Raw genomic sequence first — 22,500 nt, forward strand, 5'->3', positions numbered from 1 at the left:
TGTAGTACTATAGCATTAATTTGTGATTTTCTGATTAATCTGGTGTATTTATTTATGGCCCCGAGTGCCAAGCGATATTTTGTGCAATACACAGCATTCTTTCTCAGCGGATTAGTTATATTTATTTTCCAGTGTCACTATTCTTCTTGTTTTTCATAAGTGATTCTTTACTTAAAAGCTTTGAAGTAGAATCCAGAAAGGAAATACACCTTTCTTTCCTTATATATAATCCATACTAACCTAACTAAATCTCTAAACCGCCTGGTCACTGGTGGCACCGCTCCTGCCTCCACATGGCGGGGCTGGTAACCTGGGAGAAGAAAAATGCACTCCCGGGGCAAAAAGGATCAAAGATGGACATAAATGGACATGCCACTTACGGATCTCATGATTGAGATCTCTCAAACAGAGAAGACTTAAATGCAGGTAATGCAAAACGGCAGAAAAAAGAAGGAACAGAAACCCCTACTCCTCTTTTTTTGATATTGCATTCTTTGACTAGCAGTTCTTTGAGTAAGCTCTCCCCATTCTTAATACAGAAATTTCTTGAAAATGTGGCGGGCCCACCAAAAATGGTTCGAAGATTAAAATCCGGAGACCTCCTAGTGGAGATGAACGAGAATAAGCACTCGGAAAAACTATTAAAAATATCGACTTTTGGTGGAATTCCCACAAAGGTTACCCCGCATGCCACCTTAAACTCCTCTAAAGGGGTAATAGCCGAGTGGGATCTCCTTAATGTATCTGAGGAGGAAATCGTTCAGGAATTAGGCGATCAAAATGTAATAAATGCCAAAAGGATAGTCATTAAGAAAGATGGGGTTCTTACTCCTACCCGAACGGTCATTCTTACATTTAAAACACCAATTTTACCAACAACTGTTAAAGCTGGATATTTAAGGTGCAAAATTCGACCTTATATTCCAAACCCAGTCCGGTGTTTTAAATGCCAAAAATTTGGACACTCACAAGCAGTCTGCAGGGGTGTGTAACCACCTGTGCCTCCTGTGGTTCAAAAGAGCATGTTCGCACAGACTGCCCCACTGAAATACAAAGCTGCCCAAACTGTAAGGGGAATCATTCAGCATTTTCAAAGGAGTGCATCCAGTGGCAGACTGAAAAGAATATACAAAAGTACAAAGTGGAACACGAGGTGCCATACCAAGAAGCAAAAAGACATTGTTTAATTTCAAATAAATTGCCATCTTATTCTTCAGTTGTAAAAAAGCAACGATCCATAACAGTACAAACAGATTGTTCAGTTCTGCCAAGCATCTCAATTTCTGATTGGGCAAGGTCAGTCCTCTCTACACTAAAAGAACAGCCTACCCAACAGCAATCAACTCATTCAGTAAACACACCATTGACAATACCGCCAGATAAAAATTCTGTACAACAGCCAGTTAATCAAACAAGCTCTGAAAGAAATAATCAAAAAACCAGTACTGATACCATGGACATAGATAGAGATGATCCACTTCTTGAACTTCATGCGGAAGAGGAGGACATGGACATTACTAGACCAAATTTCCCAAAAAGGGAAAAAAGACTAGACAGGCGCAAACAAACCACATCCCGTAAGCAAACAGACACACCCGATAATCCTCAATAATGCATAGAATCATTCAATGGAATTGTCGCGGACTCCGAGCTAACTTAGACTATGTTTATGACTTAATTACCGAATATAAGCCTGCTGTTCTTTGTCTACAGGAAACAAACCTGACCCCTAAAATAACTATGAGCATAAAACATCATATAATGCTTAGAAAGGATAGAAACGACTCTAATACAGTACATGGAGGTGTAGCATTACTAGTAAACTCCAGAACTCCTTTCAGACCAGTCCCACTGCAAACAACTTTAGAAGCAATCGCTGCTAGAGTTATGGTTAAGATAGCGGTAACAGTTGTTTCCATATACCTTTCGCCAAACTATCCATACTCTCTAGCAGATTAAATTTTATCAATTAAATTGTTATCAAAAAGTTATCAATTAAATTGTACTTTTAACTAAATACATATAACGACTTAGATTACAAATGTAACATAATTAATTAATACATAACTGATACAGAAGTTATATAAAGGGAATTCGTAGATAATTAATACTTGACACTGAAAAATATATAAATAGTTATAACTGTGTTGGGATACAAGTTTAGGGTTATAATTTTGTACTGAAATTGAAATTTTATTGCAATTAATCGAAATCATGACTCAGGCCAGAGCAGCAAAGCAAAACGCTCAATCTAATGGAATTGCTGTGGCTCAGAGGAGAACTGAGGGGGGGGGGGCAGTTGCCTTCTGAATCACAGCCTTTTAAAATGCACTACTTGCATGATGTTTGTGGAGCATTCAGGTACGGGACATGATATTGCCATGGGGGATGTCTTTGTGTGTGCGCGATGCAAGGAGTGTAACGAAATCAGGCAACAACTCAACGTTGTTATGGGCCTATATGAGAGCTTGAAGGACAGGGTGGATGCCCTTGAAGGAACTAAATTGAGGGGCTCATCAAGCTCTCAGCTGCCCACATCAACGCCAGAGCTTGCACTTGGTCATCACGCAACACAGCGGCAACCCCCAAGGCAGAATGCGCTGGTCCCACAGAAACTAGTAGTTGTTGGTGACTCTATTGTCAGGGAAACGAGGAACATGCTCTGTAAAAAGGATAGGTGGAACAGGACCAGGGTATGTCTGCCAGGGGCAAAGGTTGATGACGTAGAGCAGATATCATCTTTTAAGGGCACAAAAGGTGATATAGTTGTACACGTTGGCACTAATGATATCAAGAGTAGGAGACCAGCAGAATTACTTAACAAGTACAGGTCACTGTTGAAAAAAAGCCGTGAATTGGGTTGAATTTGAAAGTGTCTGCAATTATACTTCCCAGACATGATAGGAGGGAGTATATGATGAGAACCTAGTTGATCAATTCGGCCCTGGAAAGATTGTGCAAGGCTCAAGGGGTAGAATTTTTTTCAGTCTGGACTGTACTTGTTAACAGGAGAGACTGCTTCTACAGGGATTGGATACATTTAAATAGGAAGGGTGCAAGAATATTTGCTGATGCTATCGAGGCAGTGTTAAGTGGGTCGGAAAACTGCTAGCTTGGGGGGGATAGAAAGACTAATAGATTAACAGTAGCCACTGGCAGAGGTGAAAGTGATTCTTGCACTGCTTCTATTGGAATGAGCAGAAGCCTGAAAAACAAGATGCAGCATATTTCAGAGACTGCTGGGAGTCATTGCGGTAGAAGTACACACATGGGTTGTGTTAGGGTAGCTAAGAATATAAACAGGTGCATGTATACTTCCGTGTACACCAATGCTAGGAGTTTAGTAAATAAATTTGATGAATTTGAGGTATTGCTCAAAACATCAAAGGCAGATATTGTTGGGATATCAGAGACGTGGTGTCACACAGATATAAGGAATGCAGAACTGGAATTTGGGGAGTACAACGTCTACAGAAAGGATAGACAGGATAGGAAGGGAGGAGGGGTTATGCTATTAGTTAAGAAATACACAAAATCCAAGGAAGTGAAGCCAGTCGACATCGCTGGACAGTGCAGTGTCGAGTCAGTTTGGTGTGACATAAGCATTGGGAGATCAAAATTGAGAGTAGGAGTGTGCTATAGGCCTAATGACTCTGATGAGTATAATAAGAAACTGTACAGGGAAATAGAGTGGGCCAGTAAATCAGAGTCTTATAATGGGGGATTTTAATTTCCCAGATATTGACTGGAATTTGTGGGCTGGTCACTCACACACTAGCAAGGCTTTTGTGGGTTTATTGGATGACTGCTTTCTACATCAGCATGTTCGGGAGGCAACTAGAGGGAGTAATGCTCTTGATTTGATTATCAGTAGTGATTCTTCATGCATTAAGAATCTGCAGATAAAGGAACCACTAGGTGGCAGTGATCACAGTGTGCTGAAGTAGGATTTACTCAAAGAGGTAACTACCATTAGGGGTAAGGGGAAGGGTTATTGCTTTCGTAAAGGCAACTACAATGGTCTGAGACAGTATTTAAATTCTATACAGTGGGACCAACTGATGATGTTAACAACAGCAAATTTAAAATGGGAAGCATTCAAAGAAGTTATCTTGGAAGCTACTAGGCTTTAAATACCAACTAAGAAACCAACTCCGTAGCCAGGTGGGAAGAAGCAGCAGTGCATGGCACACGCTTCTTGATTAGACCAGGGTTCAAGCCCGTCACCACCAAATACGGAGGATGCGGAAAGGTCAGGGAATGACCACCGCATATTTCCGGAGCAATATGGCCTTAGTTGCTAATGCTCCTAAAAAAAAAAAAAAAAAAACCAAATCAAGGTTTAGGCTTAATGGATGTCAGATGAACTAATGAGACATATGGCAGGGAAGAAAAATGCATGGGATACATACAAATTAACATGTGACACAGAAGCTTATGATAGATACAAGTTGATCTGTAACCAAGTTACAAAGGAGGTTAGGCAGGCGAAGGCAGATTACGAGAAATCTTTGGCAACAGATGCAAAGAAAAACAGCAAAGAGTTCTTTTCTTATGTAAACTCTAGAAGGAAGGGGATGAATCAGATCGGTACACTTGATATCAATGGGTCAACTGTTGATGATCCTGCTCACGGAGCTAACAAACTAAATGAATATTTTGCATCGACATTCACACATGAGAAGTTATTCAGCGAGGGGAATGCCAGAGGTGTATTCAACTCTGACAGTAAGCTAGAGAATCTTGTAATAACTGAGAGTAAAGTGGAGGAGAAAAAGTGTTGAAGATAAACACAAGAAAGGCACCTGGGGTGAATGGGATCTATCCAGTTATATTAAAGGAGGCAGAAGGAAGTAAACAAACCCTTAGCCATAATTATGAGAGCTTCCTTGGACTCAGGAGAGGTACCCACAGACTGGAGATGTGCAAATGTGACCCCAATTCACAAAGGAGGATCAAAGGCTGACACAAGTAATTATAGACCTGTGAGTTTAACTTCTGTTCTAGGAAAATTAATGGAGGCACTGGTTAAAGAAGCACTGCAGGATCATCTAGACAAGACTTCAGTTATAGCTCGGACACAGCATGGTTTTGTTAAGGGGAAGTCTTGCCTGACCAATTTGATTGGATACTATGATGCAGTCACAAAAGAACTGGATGCAGGGAATAGCTTTGATATTATATACTTGGATCTTAGAAAGGCTTTTGATACTGTTGCACATGGAAGACTGCTACACAAATTGGAGCAGTGTGACATTGGAGGCAAATTGCTGCTATGGATAAAGGGGGTGGTTGAGGTGGAGAAGACAGAGAGTGGTAATCAATGGACACTGCTCATCGTGGACTAATGTTATTAGTGGAGTCCCTCAGGGTTCAGTGTTGGGTCCATTATTGTTTTCTGTATTTAAAAATGATATTGGTGATGGTATATCAAGCTTAATGTCCAAGTTTGCAGACAATACAAAGGGTGGCAGGGTTGTTAAGGACACTACTGACACTATGCTGCTGCAACAGGATCTGGAAAGGTTGAGCAGATGGGCTGAGAGGTGGCAAATGAAGTTTAACATTGACAAATGTAAAGTTCTATATAGGGGAAACAGCAACGTACCAACTCTGTGGTACTACACTGACAGTGGTAGAGAATGACAAGGACCTGGTGGTAATTGTGGAGGCAGATATGAAGTTCGCTGAGCAGTGCAGACGAGCTACAAGAGTAGCTCATGGTGTATTGTCAATGATATACAGGAATTTAATTTTTCTAACAGGGATAAGGAAATGATTATTCCCTTGTATAAGGCAATGGTCAGGCCACACCTAGAGTACTGTATACAGGTCTGGAGGCCTCATTTCAAGAAGGATGTAGAGCTGCTGGAACAAGTACAGAGAGGGGCAACAAAATTAGTGAATGGAACAAAGGGGTGCTCTTACAAAGAAAGGCTTAAGTTTTGCAAATTACAGTGTCTGGAGACTAGGCACCAGTGAGGTGATCTGATAGAGGTGTAGAAAGCCTTGAATAGTTTGAGTACTGATGGGATTCTTCCTCTTGCTCAGAATAATCACCTGAGAGGACATAAATTCATATTGAGGAAAGACAGATGTAGTATAGACGTGTGGAAATTTGCCTTTAGCCAGCGGGTAGTTGGTTTGTGGAACAGCCTTCCATCCCTTTTCATGGAATTTGATAGCCTAAATAAATTTAAGGCTCAGCTGGATAGGTATTTCGAACAAACAGAAGGGTGAAGTGGAAGTGGGTTTTTTTTTTTTTTTTTGGCTGATGCTGCATAAGCTTGCTTTCTTGCATCAAATGCCTCTACTAATGCTAATGATTAAGGTGCTCCAGTATATGATTCTGCTAGGGAGAGTGTGCTAGCACAGCTTCCTCCCTATTCAACATTCTGTTATAAGGATTGCTATAGGCACTTATAGAACTTCGCCAGTTCAAAGTCTATATATTGAAGCTCATGAACTTCCCCCAAGCCTCAGAAGAAAGATTGTTACTTCTTAACTATACAAAATCCAAAGTCTACCTGCTCATCCCATTAGACCCTGGGCAGTGCAGCCTACTGCTCTCAGATTTTAAGTATCACAAGCTTGGAACATACATCCTGACAAAGTTCTTCAAGGTCCAAAACAGTCCCGATCCCCCATGGTATTATATTAAACCATCCTGTGACAGTTATTTCCTAAACTGGGGAAAGCACTCTCTTGCAAATGTCAGCATACAACTCCACATTGCCCACACACAAAATCATCTGCATTTTACAAAAATATATACTGATGGGTCAAAATCTGAGAGTAGAGTGGGTGCTGCAGCCATTTTCCCTCATAAAACCTTCTCCATATTGCTTCCCAATGAATGTAGCAGCTATTCAGCTGAATTATACACCATCAAATTTGCAACAGAAAATATTCTCCATCTGTCCATCCATAAAAGCATGATATATAAGGACTTCCAGAGTGCACTTAAAGCTTTACATAACATTTCTTCACAAACACATCCTTTAATAAAATTGATAAAATCCAAACTGATGCATATCCAAGAACTCTAATGAGTGGTCATTTTCTGCTGGATCCCAGGACATGCTGGGATACCAGGAAACAAATGTGCAGACTATGCCATAAACATCCATCCAACAGAGAATCATCACAGTATTATGTTCCATATCTTGACTACAAAAGTAATATACGAAGAATATGTAGGGAACAATGGACAATTCAATGGCAAGCCCAAAGGCATAATAAAATCCTCCAAATAAAACCTGAAGTGCATTATTGTTCTCCAGCTTCTGTGTAAACAGAAGGGAGGAAGTAATCTTAACCAGAGAGCGAATTGGCCACAGTCAACTTACTCACCTTTATCTCCTCACAGGGATGCATCTATATATGTGTCTGTGTCATGGGTGGCTCCCAGGCTCTCGCCTAACTCCACATGTATGTACTGTATTTGGATAAAATCTCAAATAAAAGAAAAAATAAACAGCCTGAAAGTTTATCTTATCTTACTGTGCTAAAGCACAAAATTCTGCACCCACTGGAGGAAGTGCTATACTGGTAGGTACCAGCAGTCTACCCAGGATGCCCAACCTGGGAGCACACATTAAAAAAAATAATAAATAAATAATAATAATGATAAATAAATAAATTAATAAATATAATAGAAAAAATAAAATGAATAAATAAATAAAATAAATATATAATTTAAGAAAAAAAATAAATAATAATAATAATGATATATAACCACACCCACTGGAAAAAGTGCTTTACCGGTGAATGCCTGCAATCCCACTCCCGTGTACGTACCTGGGAGGCAGCAAAAAAATAAATAAATAAAAAAATAATAAATTTAAAAAAATAAATAAATAATAAAGAAAAAATAATTAAAAAAATCCCTCACCCACTGGAGAAAACACTTACTGGTGGGTGCCAGCAATCCTGCCCCCCCAGTATCCTAGCCTGGGAGCCAGCAAAAAAAAAAAAAAAAAAAAAAAAAGTGGATAAATCACCTTCTAAATTTACCTTAGGTTTAATGATCTGTCATAAGGCTTATCCAACGTCTACGCCACCAAAAAACAGTTACACAGAACTCTTGCAATAAATTAAATATCATCTGATTAAGAAGATAATTACTTTCATTACCAAAACTAAAATCTTCAATATGTAACAATAACTTTCTTCTTTGTTCAGAGCTCCTCACAGGTAATGATTTTCCGCAATACACACAGTGCAACTCTCCTCTTACAGTGAAACATATTCTTGTTGAGTGTACTTTGTAAACCACTGCCCGCCAAGTCTCATTTAGCTTTCTTCCAAATCTTAAAGAACCACTGACACTCTACCACATATGGTAACGATGCTAATCTGCTGGAATTTTTCCATTTTTATTAAACAGATAAAATTATATCGCCGTTTTTGACTGATGTCATAACAGTCACTATGGATGTGTAACATTCATGACATTGATTAGTGCAATATGGCCTAAGTCGCCCTTGCACCAAAAAACAACTGTAATATATACATACTAACTAGTTGATATTTCTCTTCACTAACATTTGTGGGTGGGGGTTGAAATTTAAAACAGTAAAAAGGATAAACAATCAATAACAAAGAGCACGGCACACAAATCACAAGTAACACAATACACGCAAGTGAGAACAGAGTAACAAGTTACAAAGCTTAAAAAATAGGAATGAAGAGCAGATTCTGAAAATTTATTTTTTTATATGATTGAAGATGTCATGAAAGTGTAAACACATTTCACCATAATAGCCCTCAGAATTCCAGCTGTCGGAATTATCGCAAATTCAATAAGATCGAGTTTACTATCTGTTTATAATAGATTGCACTAACAGAAAGCTCAATAAACAGGGGACTGCTAATTGTTTTTATTGTTTTATGGGTGACCTCCAGAAATCAGACCGATCCACATGGTGTGGTTAGAGACAATCATAGGATAATCTCGAGTGCTGCAGTCTCCTGCCTCGATTAAACGGCATATTGTCCCAATTAAGCGAAGTAAATCCCGGCTATTTTCTCGATTGGTTTCTGTTCTTTAAGATTTGTACCAAATAAACGGCTGGCCCAAATAACCAGAATCTATTGTATTGAGTGCCTTTCTTTTAAGCTTTTTTTTTTTTTATAATTTTAAATATTTGATTTTAAAAAAAATAATGGTATTATGTGGCCACATTGTTGAGACTATGAATATGATAATTTAGAGTTAAGAGTATAGAATTGTTATAGCACAAAAAAAAAAGTCAGTGAGATATACTGATACATGGCCATGTTATAAATTTATAAATCTGCAAAAATCATTCATTGTATTATTTATTATTCAACTTATATCATGAAATTATTTAAAAAACTGCTGCAATTATGAACGTGATATTTAGAGCTCTTAATTAACACACCTCTTGATATCAAGAGCTATGTTAATAAATAAAAAAATGTGGTGTTTTCAGTGAAATTTAATTTCAAGTCCAAAGGCTAGATTTTTAAAAAAAAATCCAGAAAGTCTGACTCTCAAGTTTCTCCATGTCAGTATTGGCCACGATAGGACTAACAGGGGCACCCATAGCTGTGCCCTGTATTTGGTGAAACAGAGAGTCATTGAACATGATCATGCGCCCCCCCCCACCGTTAAACACAGATTGAGAGCAGTACAAATATCATCTGTAAAGAGCGAGGTTCTGTCTCCCAATGTGGTATCCCTGCTCAAAAGACGTCTATGCTAATGACTCTGGTCATTTCCAAAATTATGGCAGTGCTTTCAAATTGCGGTTATCCACCTCTAAATAGATGTGAGCTTCAGGCTCACAATTTTGTTACGCAATCTACTCCTCCTCATGTCAGTGAATTTATCTCTACTGCCTACATCCCCTATTATCCGGGCATATCAGAACATCGTTAGGATTTTGCATCTCCATCGTATACGATGTGTGCAACTTCCAGGGAGGAAACTAGTCTATTATTTATAAGGTGAAAACACCTGTTCCTCCTTTCCTACAGAGTGGTTCCATATACCGCATTACGTGTTCGGAATGTGAGGAGTGTTATGTAGGTGAGTCTGGTAGAAGATTGAAAGACCAGGTTTCTGAGCATGAGGTGGCTCTGCAAACCGCTAATTTTGAACGCCCCACAGTCACTGAGCATTATTGGGTTGAGCAGCTCAATCTTGATCCCCGATGGGATGTTTAAATCATCGCCTATTCACGTGGTTACCACCAGCGCTCATGACTTGAAGCACTGCACATAGTTACCAATTGCACGAGGGGAGTGCACTTACGCCCTATTATAGAATGTACTGTATTGCAGTGCGATGAGCACTGGCAGTCGTGTGTATGTAATTCTGTTCTACCAACACCAGACTCATGATACATGATCATGCCCAACTGACTTTTGCTATTGTAACCATCAATATACAGGCAGCTCTCGCTTTACGAGTTTTTTTTCCCCAAGTATCAACAAAATCGAAAATATGAACATTAATTGCAAAAAAATTAATGTTAAACATTCATAAATACCGCATTTAAAACCACTTGCATAGCTATACAATACAGTGTACCCATCTTTACGATATTAATCCATTCCAGAGACACCATCGTATCGTTAAAATATCGTAATGTGAACCCAATAACACATTGTTTTTTGGTAATTTGTTTCAAGATCTCGGAAGTTGAAATTTTCGCTGTATGACTAAGCTATTTCTCTCTCTAAAATGTCATTTTTAAGGTCTGTTATTAAAATGACATTTTAATAACAGAAAATATGATATCGATGAAAGTGTAGTGCATTTTAATGTTTTGAATTGGTAACTAATACAATTTACAAGCCATGCTCACGACCTTAAGGCCATATAAAAGGTCGTGAGCATGGCTTGTAAATTGTATTAGTTACCAATTCAAAACATTAAAATGCACTACACTTTCATCGATATCATATTTTCTGTTATAAGAACCAATTTTGAATGCTTTTATGATGTTTTTCTAAAGCTCATTTATAGAGGCCACGACCATAAAACAATAAAAACAATTTGCACTTTCCAGTTTATTGGGGTTTTTCTGCAAGCAATTATAAGCGGGTAGCAAACTCTGTCTTCTTGCATTTGCGAAAATATCGATAGCTGGAATTGCGCGGTTTTTTTATGTTATTATGGTGAAATGTGCTTCCCCCTTTACTGAAATTTTCAATCGTATAAAAAACAAATTTTCAGAATCTTCTCTTCATTCTTTTTATTTTTAAGTTTTGTAAACTTGTTATTCCACACGAATCGAATCGTGTTATTTGCAATTTGTGTGTGCAGTTAAAAAATCCTTATGCATGCAATCGTGAAATTTATAATTAAATGAGAAGATTATCTTGGGACCAAATGCCCCTTGAAACATTTCTGAAGACAACGACTCCTTGGCAACAAACCAACGAGTGCCGAGCCAATATTGAGTGATAAATGAGTGTGCATTTAGTCGATGATGGTGAAGAATAAACATTCTTTAACATTTATGAGTCATAAATAATTTCTTAATTATTATAATTTGCTTGATTTTACAGGAAACGTTGTTGTTTAAACATAAACTAATTAACTAATTAATTTCATTGATGAGAATGTAACCCTTATTTTTAACTTTGTCTATGTGAAATAAATTCCCGCTTTACGAGAATTAACTCGTAAAGTCAAGAACTACCTGTATACTGAAGTGCACCATTCACCGACTAGCTGATGAAGAGGTACTTCATCTCGAAAGCTTTTATGTATTTTAACGCTTTTATTATATTATATTTTAACACTTTTATTATATTATATTTTAACACTTTTTTTTATCTTATTGTATTTTAATGCCTTTATCTTATTTTATCTCTGTTTTATCTTATGTATATATCATTTATTTATTTTAACCACTAGTCAGGTGTCGCAAGAAATTTGGATGGGGTCAAATACGCTAAAGTTATGATTTTAGTATATCAAACTTTGAATAGTATTGCCATGAACAACTGGGCAATACTGCAAACATTCATCTTTTGAATAATCAGATTCATGGATAATTTTCATCTGCTGTTGAATTGTTATGAACAATAAATTTATGGAAACTGTGAGTGACTACTAAAACTGGTAGGTGGGAGGAACATATCCCACAGGAAACTGCACAAATTTTATTTAAACCACTAGAAAAATGAGAGGAAAAAATATATATAAGCATACCTGAAACTACATTTCATAATGACATCCATCCCTAAAAATTGAGGACCCTTAAAACTTCCACATTGATATGGGTATGAAGATCTTCAACCAGGAATATTAATTCTCCAACCACCCATCAACAAAAAAATATCGTAATGAACTGTTAAGAAAATGCACAGATATAAGTTGACCTGAATCATGACAACAGCTTTTTGAAATACCATCTTCAAAGAGACACTGACATTCAACAGTTTAATTTATTCCCATATAAAATTCCATTGCATTATTTCATAGGTGTAAAATCGTTCTCAGAAATCGTTGCAGAAGGTTTTTCACCTTCCATCCACTCGTTCCACATCAAGTTTTCTAAGTTTCCAAGACAATAGGATTTCTATTTTATCTTTGAAATAAGCAGTTTTTGTGACAGTTACAGCATGGTACTCTAAGGGACTGACTCAATTTGACATCAGAGAGATGAAAACAACAACAGTCACATTTCCTTAGCTTTTTCATGTATTGGTTATATGATACTTTATAATTTTTAAAGTAAGTATATTACCACACCATTAAAAAAAATAATGGTATTATGCGGCCACATTAATAAGTGTTATAAAATTGTTATGAAAACTGTTTTTAATCTCCTTTAAAAAAATACATATCTTTTAAAAACATAGTTTATTTTGTTCATAGTTTGATCACTAATACTATTAGTGATCACTTGATCACACCAGGTTCTACTCCTGTCTCCCTGTGGCTGGGCTTGGAATCTGGTGGTAAAAACAAACTCCAAGTGCTGAAAGGAGCTAACCTGGATCACAAAGAAAGTTATCCATCACTTCAGCCTTCAGGCTTAATTTCTTCAGAGAGACACTAAACTGACTTTGACATATCTCATCCTAAGAGACAAAGAACAGAAGGATTCCAAAAGGAATCACCATTGACCATTGTTCTAATAATAAATAATTACACAAGCCAATTTATAAATGCTTTTTCTCCATTTCTTATTCAGAAATGACTTGAGAATGCTTATCACTTAAATTGGTGAAAAGTGCTCTGAGACTTACTTTTAGAGACCATGAACCACAAACACTCCAAAGCCTTACTCAGAATTTCAAACTCTGCATGCATTCCTCTCACAGTTACTCCACATACCACACTGTTAAGTTCTGGGCAAAAACTTCAAGCTGTGAAAATTCATTGTACATTCTAGGCATAGCCTCTTATTGTGAAGGTACTCTGCCATGAGTTGCCTTGATATTGCATTACAAATGGAAAAACACTGCTCCAAAGGAGAGGTGTATTGCTTTTTATTTAAAGTTTATGGCACTACCCAGACCCAATTTTCAATCCTTTGTGCATCTGTTATAATATGCACTGTACACTGATTTTTCAGAATGTATGTCATGTGTTATGGCAGGAGTAGCTGCAATCATTTATGACTATAAATTTCTTTGGAATGCTTTGCTGTTGTCAATCTTCTGGACACTGGGAACAATTTGACTTACAGAAAAGACCTCTAACAAGCATCTTCTGTGGATCTCCTTTGTGAAACTGAATTGTTTATGTGATTGCAATTTCAAACCTGCCAGTTCATAATTCTTCTGAAACTTGACTAAAATCTTTTGTGAAAATATTCCTAACAATAGCAAGTAAAGTTCTAAATGATCTAGAATCAGATTTTGGTTTATCTGACTGTTTCAATAGGGTTTTTATCAAAGCAATTTTCAAACCTGAGGGGAACCCCCCTCCCCCATAGACAAGTATTAAATTATTTATTAAAATGTCTCTTATTTATAAAATATAAATAAAATTCTCTTATATTCTGTGTATAATGGTATTTGGCATTTCCAAGTTTAGCAGTGGTGGAATTACCTTAAGCTTATTCAGGCAAAGCTTAAGCTTATTCTGAGAAAACTGTGAAGTGGAACTTTTGATTCCTAGTGCAGTTTTGATAGTTAACTTCAGGTCCAGATCCTATCAATTTTTTTAGCCTGTTGTTGCTGATATAGTTCCATGTGAAGGTCTGATATAAATTTAAAAGCCACTCAAGATACCAATTAATTTATAAACGTAAAATAAGCATATTACCTTATCTACTGTAATTTTTAAATCATAAACCACAGTGACAAATAACTTTTAGGTCAAGTTACAAACTGATGGAAGGGACATTGCTGGAGAGGAAATAGGGATTTTGTTGTTATATGTATGTAAATCATGATGTAAAATTTACATCTGCTTGGAAATATACCCATATCCTGCCAATTCCTAAAAAAAAGGGTGACAAATTCCTTTCATCCATTTTTTCCCCCTAAATCTCTTTATTCTCTTTTTTAACAACTCCCTTGCCTCTTTTAATTCAATCACTGTTTATCCCTAACAGAATGATCACTTCATGTTTTCTTATTTTGCAATTACCACATCTTGTAAAAACATTTTTAAGAAAGATGGTTTTACAAGATTCAATCCAGCACAAAATCCACATATGAAAATACCCTTACAGATCTTAGATGTGGAATCAAAAGCCTAACATTTTCCCGCCATTGTGATACGATAGTTGTATGCCGTACTAGATAGTGTTAGTTGAACTTCGTTAGCAGTTAAATTGTACGTTTAAATAAATACATATAACGACTTAGATTACAAACGTAATATAATTAATTATATTTAACATAATTAATAACATAACATAATTAATTAATAAATTAATAGAATCATGACTCAGACCAGAGCAGCAAAGCAAAAGGCTCAAGCTAATGGAAGCGCTGTGGCTCAGAGCAGAACTGAGGGGGGCAGTTGTCCTCTGACTCACAGCCTTATAAAATGCACTGTTTGCTTGATGTTTGCAGAGCAATCGGGTACGGGACATGATACTGCCAAGGGGGATGTCTTTGTGTGTGCGCGCGATGCAAGGAGTGTATCGATATCAGGCAACAACTCGGCGTTCTTGTGGGCCTATATGAGAGCTTGAAGGACAGGGTGGATGCCCTCGAAGGAACTAAACTGAGGGGCCCATCAAGCTCTCAGCTGCCCACATCAACGCCAGAGCTTGCACTTGGACATCACGTGACACAGAGACAACCCCCAAGGCAGAATGCGCTGGTCCCGAAGGAACTAGTAGTTGTTGGTGACTCAATTGTCAGGGAAACGGGGAACATGCTTTGTAAAAAAGATAGGTGGAACAGGACCAGGGTATGTCTGCCAGGGGCAAAGGTTGATGACGTTGTAGAGCGAATATCATCTTTTAAGGGCACAAAAGGTGATATAGTTGTACACGTTGGCACTAATAATATTAAGAGTAGGAGACCGGCAGAATTACTTAACAAGTACAGGTCACTGTTGAACAAAAGCCGAGAATTAGGGTTGAATTTGAAAGTGTCTGCAATTCTGCCCAGACACGATAGGAGGGAGTATATGATGAGAGCCTTGTCGATCAATTCGGCCCTGGAAAGATTGTGCAAGGCTCAAGGGGTAGAATTTTTTTCAGCCTGGACTGTACTTGTTAACAGGAGAGATTGCTTCTACAGGGATGGGATACACTTAAATAGAAAGGGTGCAAGAATATTTGCTGATGCTATCGAGGCAGTGTTAGGTGGGTCAGAAAACTGCTAGCTTGGGGGGAGACAAAGACCAATAGATTGACAGTAGCCACTGGCAGAGGTGAAAGAGATTCTTGCACTACTTCTATTAGAATGAGTAGAAGCCTGAAAAACAAGATGCATGGTATTTCAGAGACTGCTGGGAGCCATTGCGGTACAAATAAACACATGGGTTGTGTTAGGGTAGCTAAGAATAGAAACAGGTGCAGGTATACTTGCGTGTACACCAATGCTAGGAGTTTAGTAAATAAATTTGATGAATTTGAGGTATTGCTCAAAACATCAAAGGCAGATATTGTTGGGATATCAGAGACGTGGTGTCACACAGATATAAGGGATGCAGAACTGCAATTTGGGGAGTACAACGTCTACAGAAAGGATAGACAGGATAGGAAGGGGGGAGGGGTTATGCTATTAGTTAAGAAACACATAAAAACCAAGGAAGTGAAGCCAGTCGACATCGCTGGACAGTGCAGTGTTGAGTCAGTTTGGTGTGACATAAGCATTGGGAGATCAAAATTGAGAGTAGGAGTGTGCTATAGGCCTAATGACTCTGATGAGTATAATAAGAAACTGTACAGGGAAATAGAGTGGGCCAGTAAATCAGAGAGTCTTATAATGGGAGATTTTAATTTCCCAGATATTGACTGGAATTTGGGGGCTGGTTACTCACACACTAGCAGGGCTTTTGTGGATTTATTGGATGATTGTTTTCTACATCAGCATGTTCAGGAAGCAACTAGAGGGAGTAATACTCTTGATTTGATTATCAGCAGTGATTCTTCATGCATTAAGAATCTGCAGATAAATGAACCACTAGGTGGCAGTGATCACAGTGTGCTGAAGTGGGATTTACTGAAAGAGATAACTACCATTAGGGGTAAAGGGAAGGGTTATTGCTTCCGTAAAGGCAACTACGATGGACTGAGACAGTATTTAAATTCTATACAGTGGGACCAACTGATGATGTTACCAACAGCAAATTCAAAATGGGAAGCATTCAAAGAACATATCTTGGAAGCTACTAGGCTTTACATACCAACTAAGAAATATTGTTCAAGGTTTAGGCCAAAATGGATGTCAGATGAACTAATGAGGCATATGGCAGAGAAGAAAAATGCATGGGATACTTACAAATTAACACATGACACAGAAGCCTATGATAGATACAAGTTGATATGCAACCAAGTTACAAAGGAGGTTAGGCAGGCGAAGGCAGATTACGAGAAATCCTTGGCAAGGGATGCAAAGAAAAACAGCAAAGAGTTCTTTACTTATGTAAACTCTAGAAGGAAGGGGATGAATCAGATTGGTTCACTTGATATTGATGGGTCAACTGTTGATGATCCTGCTCAGGTAGCTAACAAACTAAATGAATATTTTGCATCGACATTCACACATGAGGAGTTATTCAGCAAGGGAATGCCAGAGGTGTATTCAACTCTAGCAGTAAGCTAGAGAATCTTGAAATAACTGGGAGTAAAGTGGAGGAGAAACTGTTGAAGATAAACATAAGAAAGGCACCCGGGGTGGATGGGATCTATCCAGTTATATTAAAGGAGGCAGCAAAGGAAGTAAGCAAACCCTTAGCCATAATTATGAGAGCTTCCTTGGACTCAGGGGAGGTACCCATAGACTGGAAATGTGCAAATGTGACCCCAATTCACAAAGGAGGATCAAAGGCTGACACAAGTAACTATAGACCTGTGAGCTTAACTTCTGTTCCAGGAAAATTAATGGAGGCACTGGTTAAAGAAGCACTGCAGGATCATTTAGACAAGACTTCAGTTATAGCTCAGACACAGCATGGTTTTGTTAAGGGGAAGTCTTGCCTGACCAACTTGATTGGATACTATGATGCAGTCACAAAAGAACTGGATGCAGGGAATAACTTTGATATTATATACTTGGATCTTAGAAAGGCTTTTGATACTGTGGCACATGGAAGACTGCTACACAAATTGGAGCAGTGTGACATTGGAGGCAAATTGCTGCTATGGATAAAGGGGTGGTTGAGTGGGAGAAGACAGAGAGTGGTAATCAATGGACACTGCTCATCATGGACTAATGTTATTAGTGGAGTCCCTCAGGGCTCAGTGTTGGGTCCATTATTGTTTTCTGTATTTATAAATGATATTGATGATGGTATATCAAGCTTAATGTCCAAGTTTGCAGATGATACAAAGGTTGGCAGGGTTGTCAAGGACACTACTGACACTACACTGCTGCAACAGGATCTGGAAAGGTTGAGCAGATGGGCTGAGAGGTGGCAAATGAAGTTTAACATTGACAAATGTAAAGTACTACACATGGGAAACAGCAACCCCAGGGCAACGTATCAACTCTGTGGTACTACACTGACAGTGGTAGAGAATGAAAGGGACTTGGGGGTGATTGTGCAGGCAGATATGAAGTTCTCTGAGCAGTGCAGACGGGCTGCAAGAGTAGCTCATGGAGTATTGTCAATGATATACAGGAATTTTTCCAGCAGGGATAAGGAGGTGATTATTCCATTGTATAAGGCAATGGTCAGGCCACACCTAGAGTACTGTATACAGGTCTGGAGGCCTCATTTCAAGAAGGATGTAGAGCTGCTGGAACGAGTACAGAGAAGGGCAACAAGATTAGTGAATGGAACAAAGGGGTGCTCTTACGAGGAAAGGCTTAAGTTTTGCAAATTACAGTGTCTGGAGACTAGGCACCAGCGAGGTGATCTGATAGAGGTGTATAAAGCCTTGAATGGTTTAAGCATGCTCAATGCTGATGGGATTCTTCCTCTAGCTCAGAAAAATCACCTGAGAGGGCATAAATTCAAATTGAGGAAAGACAGATATAGGATAGACGTGCGGAAATTTGCCTTTAGCCAGCGGGTGGTCGGTTGGTGGAACAGACTGCCATCCCTTTTGGTGGAGGTTGATAGCCTAAATAAGTTTAAGGCTCAGCTGGACAGGTATTTTGAACGAACAGAGGGGTGAAGTGGAAGTGGGTTTTTTTTTTTTTTTTTTTTTTTTTGGCTGATGCTGCATAAGCTTGCTTTCTTGCATCAAATGCCTCTGCTAATGCTAATGCTAATTTGAAAGCACCTCAGCACGTTAAAAATCTACTTTATCCTATATGATGGCCAATAAATAAAAACTCTACCTATTTCTAATCATACCATTTATCTCTGTAACTCGATTAAGTGACAAGAACTTTTATTATTAGACTATTTTTACTGAGTTCAGAAATTCATCTTTCCCATTATTAGTCTCTCAGATTTCTATCCCGTAATTGATCCATAACATAAATTACCACAGTAGGTCCTCATGTTTAAAACTTTTACCGCTGACAGTTTTCTTTTATGCAAGGTCAACTTCTTTACGTGGTCACCTGATTCATATTTTGAATTATTTGAATTTACATAAGTATTAGACCTATGCTAAAATACTTTAACTTTATCAGCATATGATATTTTGGATTCTTCTATAATTGCATTACTAGATAATAATTCTTTATAATTATTTCTCTCTAATTGTTCCTTCAAGGCAATGGCATAAGAAACCCTTATGCCATTGCAGCTTTCAAATGTAATATATCACACTACAAATTGGGACTTCAACTTGAGTCCTGGGTGCACCCATTATAATAGATAGGAGTTTGATAATCTTTTCTGTTATATTTAGGTAGCATGATGTTGTTGCTAGTTGAGTTTATAATATATAATTAATGCCTTTCTTTTTGAATGTGTACATAGATTTACCTACAAAATATCATGGCAGGCAGGCATTATTACAGAATTTGCATTTTTATTTCATGTTTGTAAGTAATCAAGGAAAAAATTTCTCCCCCCCCCCCACTTCCACTTAGAAAGTAAAAATCCAATTAGATCTATACTCCAAGTGTTTTGCTTTACAGTTCCAACTATAAGTTACCTAACCTGAATAAACTATTTGCCAGTATGTCAGTGTTCCAAAAGTCGGGGGTTCAAATCCCGCCTCGGGCTTGGATCAGAGTAGTGCAAAAACTTTGGGAGGTGAATTATGGCCACAGAAGCCGATGTGCCAACAACTAACAGAAAAAGAAAAAAAAAAAAAAAAATGTCAGTGTTCTTAGTGATGACGTGAATTCTGTGGGATTTCCAGTAAGGTGCCATATTTTTCAGGAATATAAAAAATAATTATCAATTTATGAATAAAAAGAATGTTTCCTACCTAGACATTACTAATATTATGTTTAAAATCAAATGAATGTTATAATACATCCGGCCACTATTCTGACATAAAATTTGCATACATTTATAGGTTTCTGATGGCTCAGAATTGAAATATCTGTATTCTGCCAAATTTTTCCAACTTCTGTACTACAAAAGATATATAACATATGTCATTTAAAAAACATTGTAGTCATGATTAACTGCTGCGGATTTACTGTAACTCTTGTATCATAATAGCAGGGTAAAATTGAGAGAGAGAGATTTATAAATGTTATGGAGAAAATATTACTTGAATGGTTACTAGATAAATAAAATCTCTGTCTGTTCTGTCACATTTGCAAAATATTGATAATTCACAATGTGGTGCCAGCTTTTTTTTTTTTGTGTGTGTATTGGGGTCATGTGGTTACTTTCCAACTGTTCTACTAATTTAAATTGATTAGATAAAACTTTATTATCTTTGGTGTTACCTCTCACTATGAACACAAAAAAAGTATATTTTTTATTGTAAATCACAAAAAAACGTGGATAACAAACATGTTTAAACTGGATAAAACTGGCTTATCATGTTGGGAATTACCACTATTCCAGCTGGTGAAGTATTATTTAAAATTAAATTAAATTGTGACTAGGCTTTTCTCTTTAAAATTTTACCTTAAGTGATATAGTTTTATAGAAACTCTTATGCCATTGACAGACAGTCCATCCACATACATAAAAAAAAAAAAAAAACCTTCTGATACCGTTATTTATCAACATTTTTGTTTTATAGATAAAATCTGGTGCTATAGAAGTTTTGGAGAAGTACCCTATTGATATTCGTATCCGTTCAACCCCCTTAGGACCTTGCAAGAAAAGGCGTGATACTAAAGTTCGTAATACTTCCTCTTCCAAAAAAGGAAATAACTGGTATTCTAGTCTGAGAAAAAGGACTCCCAGAAGTAAAATGAATCACTTTTATCCATCATCAGCATCAGCAACATTTTATAAAAGTAAACTGCCTTTAAATTGTGATAATAAATGTGATAAAAATATTGAGGAAAACCATGACATCACAATTAGGAAAGCCAACGTCACTTCTAAGAACACTGCCAGTATTTCTTCTAATAATTTTAACCAAATTTCAGCTGCCAACAATAGTTCTGCAGAAGCACAAAGAACTTTTATAATATCAGATGAAATACAAAAAGAGGTGAAAGACGTGTGTAAATCAGATTGTCCTAATGGTATGGTTTCAAAAACAAATTGTTCAGTTAAAAATATTCCAAATACTGGTATTAAATATCAAGAAAGCAATGCCTGCAAAAATGCTGTTTGCAAACCTGAAAGTAAAAAACATATTTTTAATAATGCTTCTTCTGTTAGCAGATCACCTATATACTTAGAAAGAAATGTGAGAGGTTCAAAGTTGGGCTGTGTTCAAGATGAGCATTCATACAAAAATTCTATTCAGAATCATGAAACTGATCAGTCTCTTACAAATATGTATTGTAATTCTTACTTTTCAGATGAGCTATTAAAAGATAACATTAAAAAAGTTTTACCTTACTCAGAGAATGCTTTATTCGAAGATTTGCATAGTAATAATTCATTGCCATCTGAATCTCATTTCAGTATTAATGAAATTTCTGCAAATCCATGCATACTGCCAGTTGTTACATCATCCATGTCTTCATTAAGCCAGAATAATAATGTTACAGAAGACTCGCACATTAAGACAATTTTACCACCACCACCACTACTACCACTGCCACAATTTGTACAGCCACAAATGCAAAGTTCCAATAATAAAATTTCTTTACACTCAGATTCACCTTTTTTATTAAATAGTAAATATATACCTCCTGTTTTAAGTGGTCCGCCTTCCATGCATTTTACAGATACAAAAGTGAAACAACAACTCTATCCCAACTTAAGAAGCTCACCCTGTTCTCGTATGAATAATCAAAGTGCTATTGAATGTAGCTCCCCCTTTACTGCGCCACAGCAGTTTTTCAGCAGTGCCGATTCAGTTTTTTTAGGAAAACCAGGTGTACTGAATTTGAATAGATCACATAAATCTTTAGAAAAACAGGAACTGTGTGAAATGCCAGAGATGCATCATGTTACTTCACCAGTAAGTCTTCCACATACCAGCTACACTAATTTCATAGCTAGAAATGGATGTAACAAATTTACTGATATGTTTACTTCTTGCTCTGATAACTTGAAACAAATGTCACCTTTGTATTCTTCTACTTCATCCCCAAATAATGTTACATATGCAGATAAAATTTCAAATCCTATATATTTAGATATTAAAGATAGAACAACCATTAATACTGTTCAATCTGAATACAAAATACCTCCCCAAGTATCTGATGCATCAAATTTGCCATTAAGTAATCAGCATATAGAAAATCGGCCGTTACAGTCACCTGATAGAAACTATATTAGTCAGAGCTTGCAATATTCAGAAATGTACAACACAGGAGATTACCGTGCATGGCATTCGGGGCTAATTACTAATTCATCTGAATATGTTAATAACAAGGAAGATG

At 37.2% G+C, this 22,500-nt stretch overlaps 1 protein-coding gene across 1 annotated transcript in view; it reads left to right on the plus strand.

The window, feature by feature from the left end:
- Positions 1-22,129, plus strand: part of LOC150088169 (uncharacterized) — a 311,939-nt gene extending 289,810 nt beyond the window's left edge. Inside the window, exons 10-11 of the mRNA XM_090370054.1 lie at positions 20,733-22,076; positions 22,118-22,129. Of these exons, the coding sequence (XP_090226180.1) occupies positions 20,733-22,076; positions 22,118-22,129 (1,356 nt within the window). The remainder of the gene's footprint in view (positions 1-20,732; positions 22,077-22,117) is intronic.
- Positions 22,130-22,500: the final 371 nt, after the last annotated feature.

The sequence above is a fragment of the Mastigoproctus giganteus genome, chromosome 3 (genome assembly GCF_048544385.1).
Source record: "Mastigoproctus giganteus isolate SK-2022 chromosome 3, ASM4854438v1, whole genome shotgun sequence".
NCBI lineage: Eukaryota > Metazoa > Arthropoda > Arachnida > Uropygi > Thelyphonidae > Mastigoproctus > Mastigoproctus giganteus.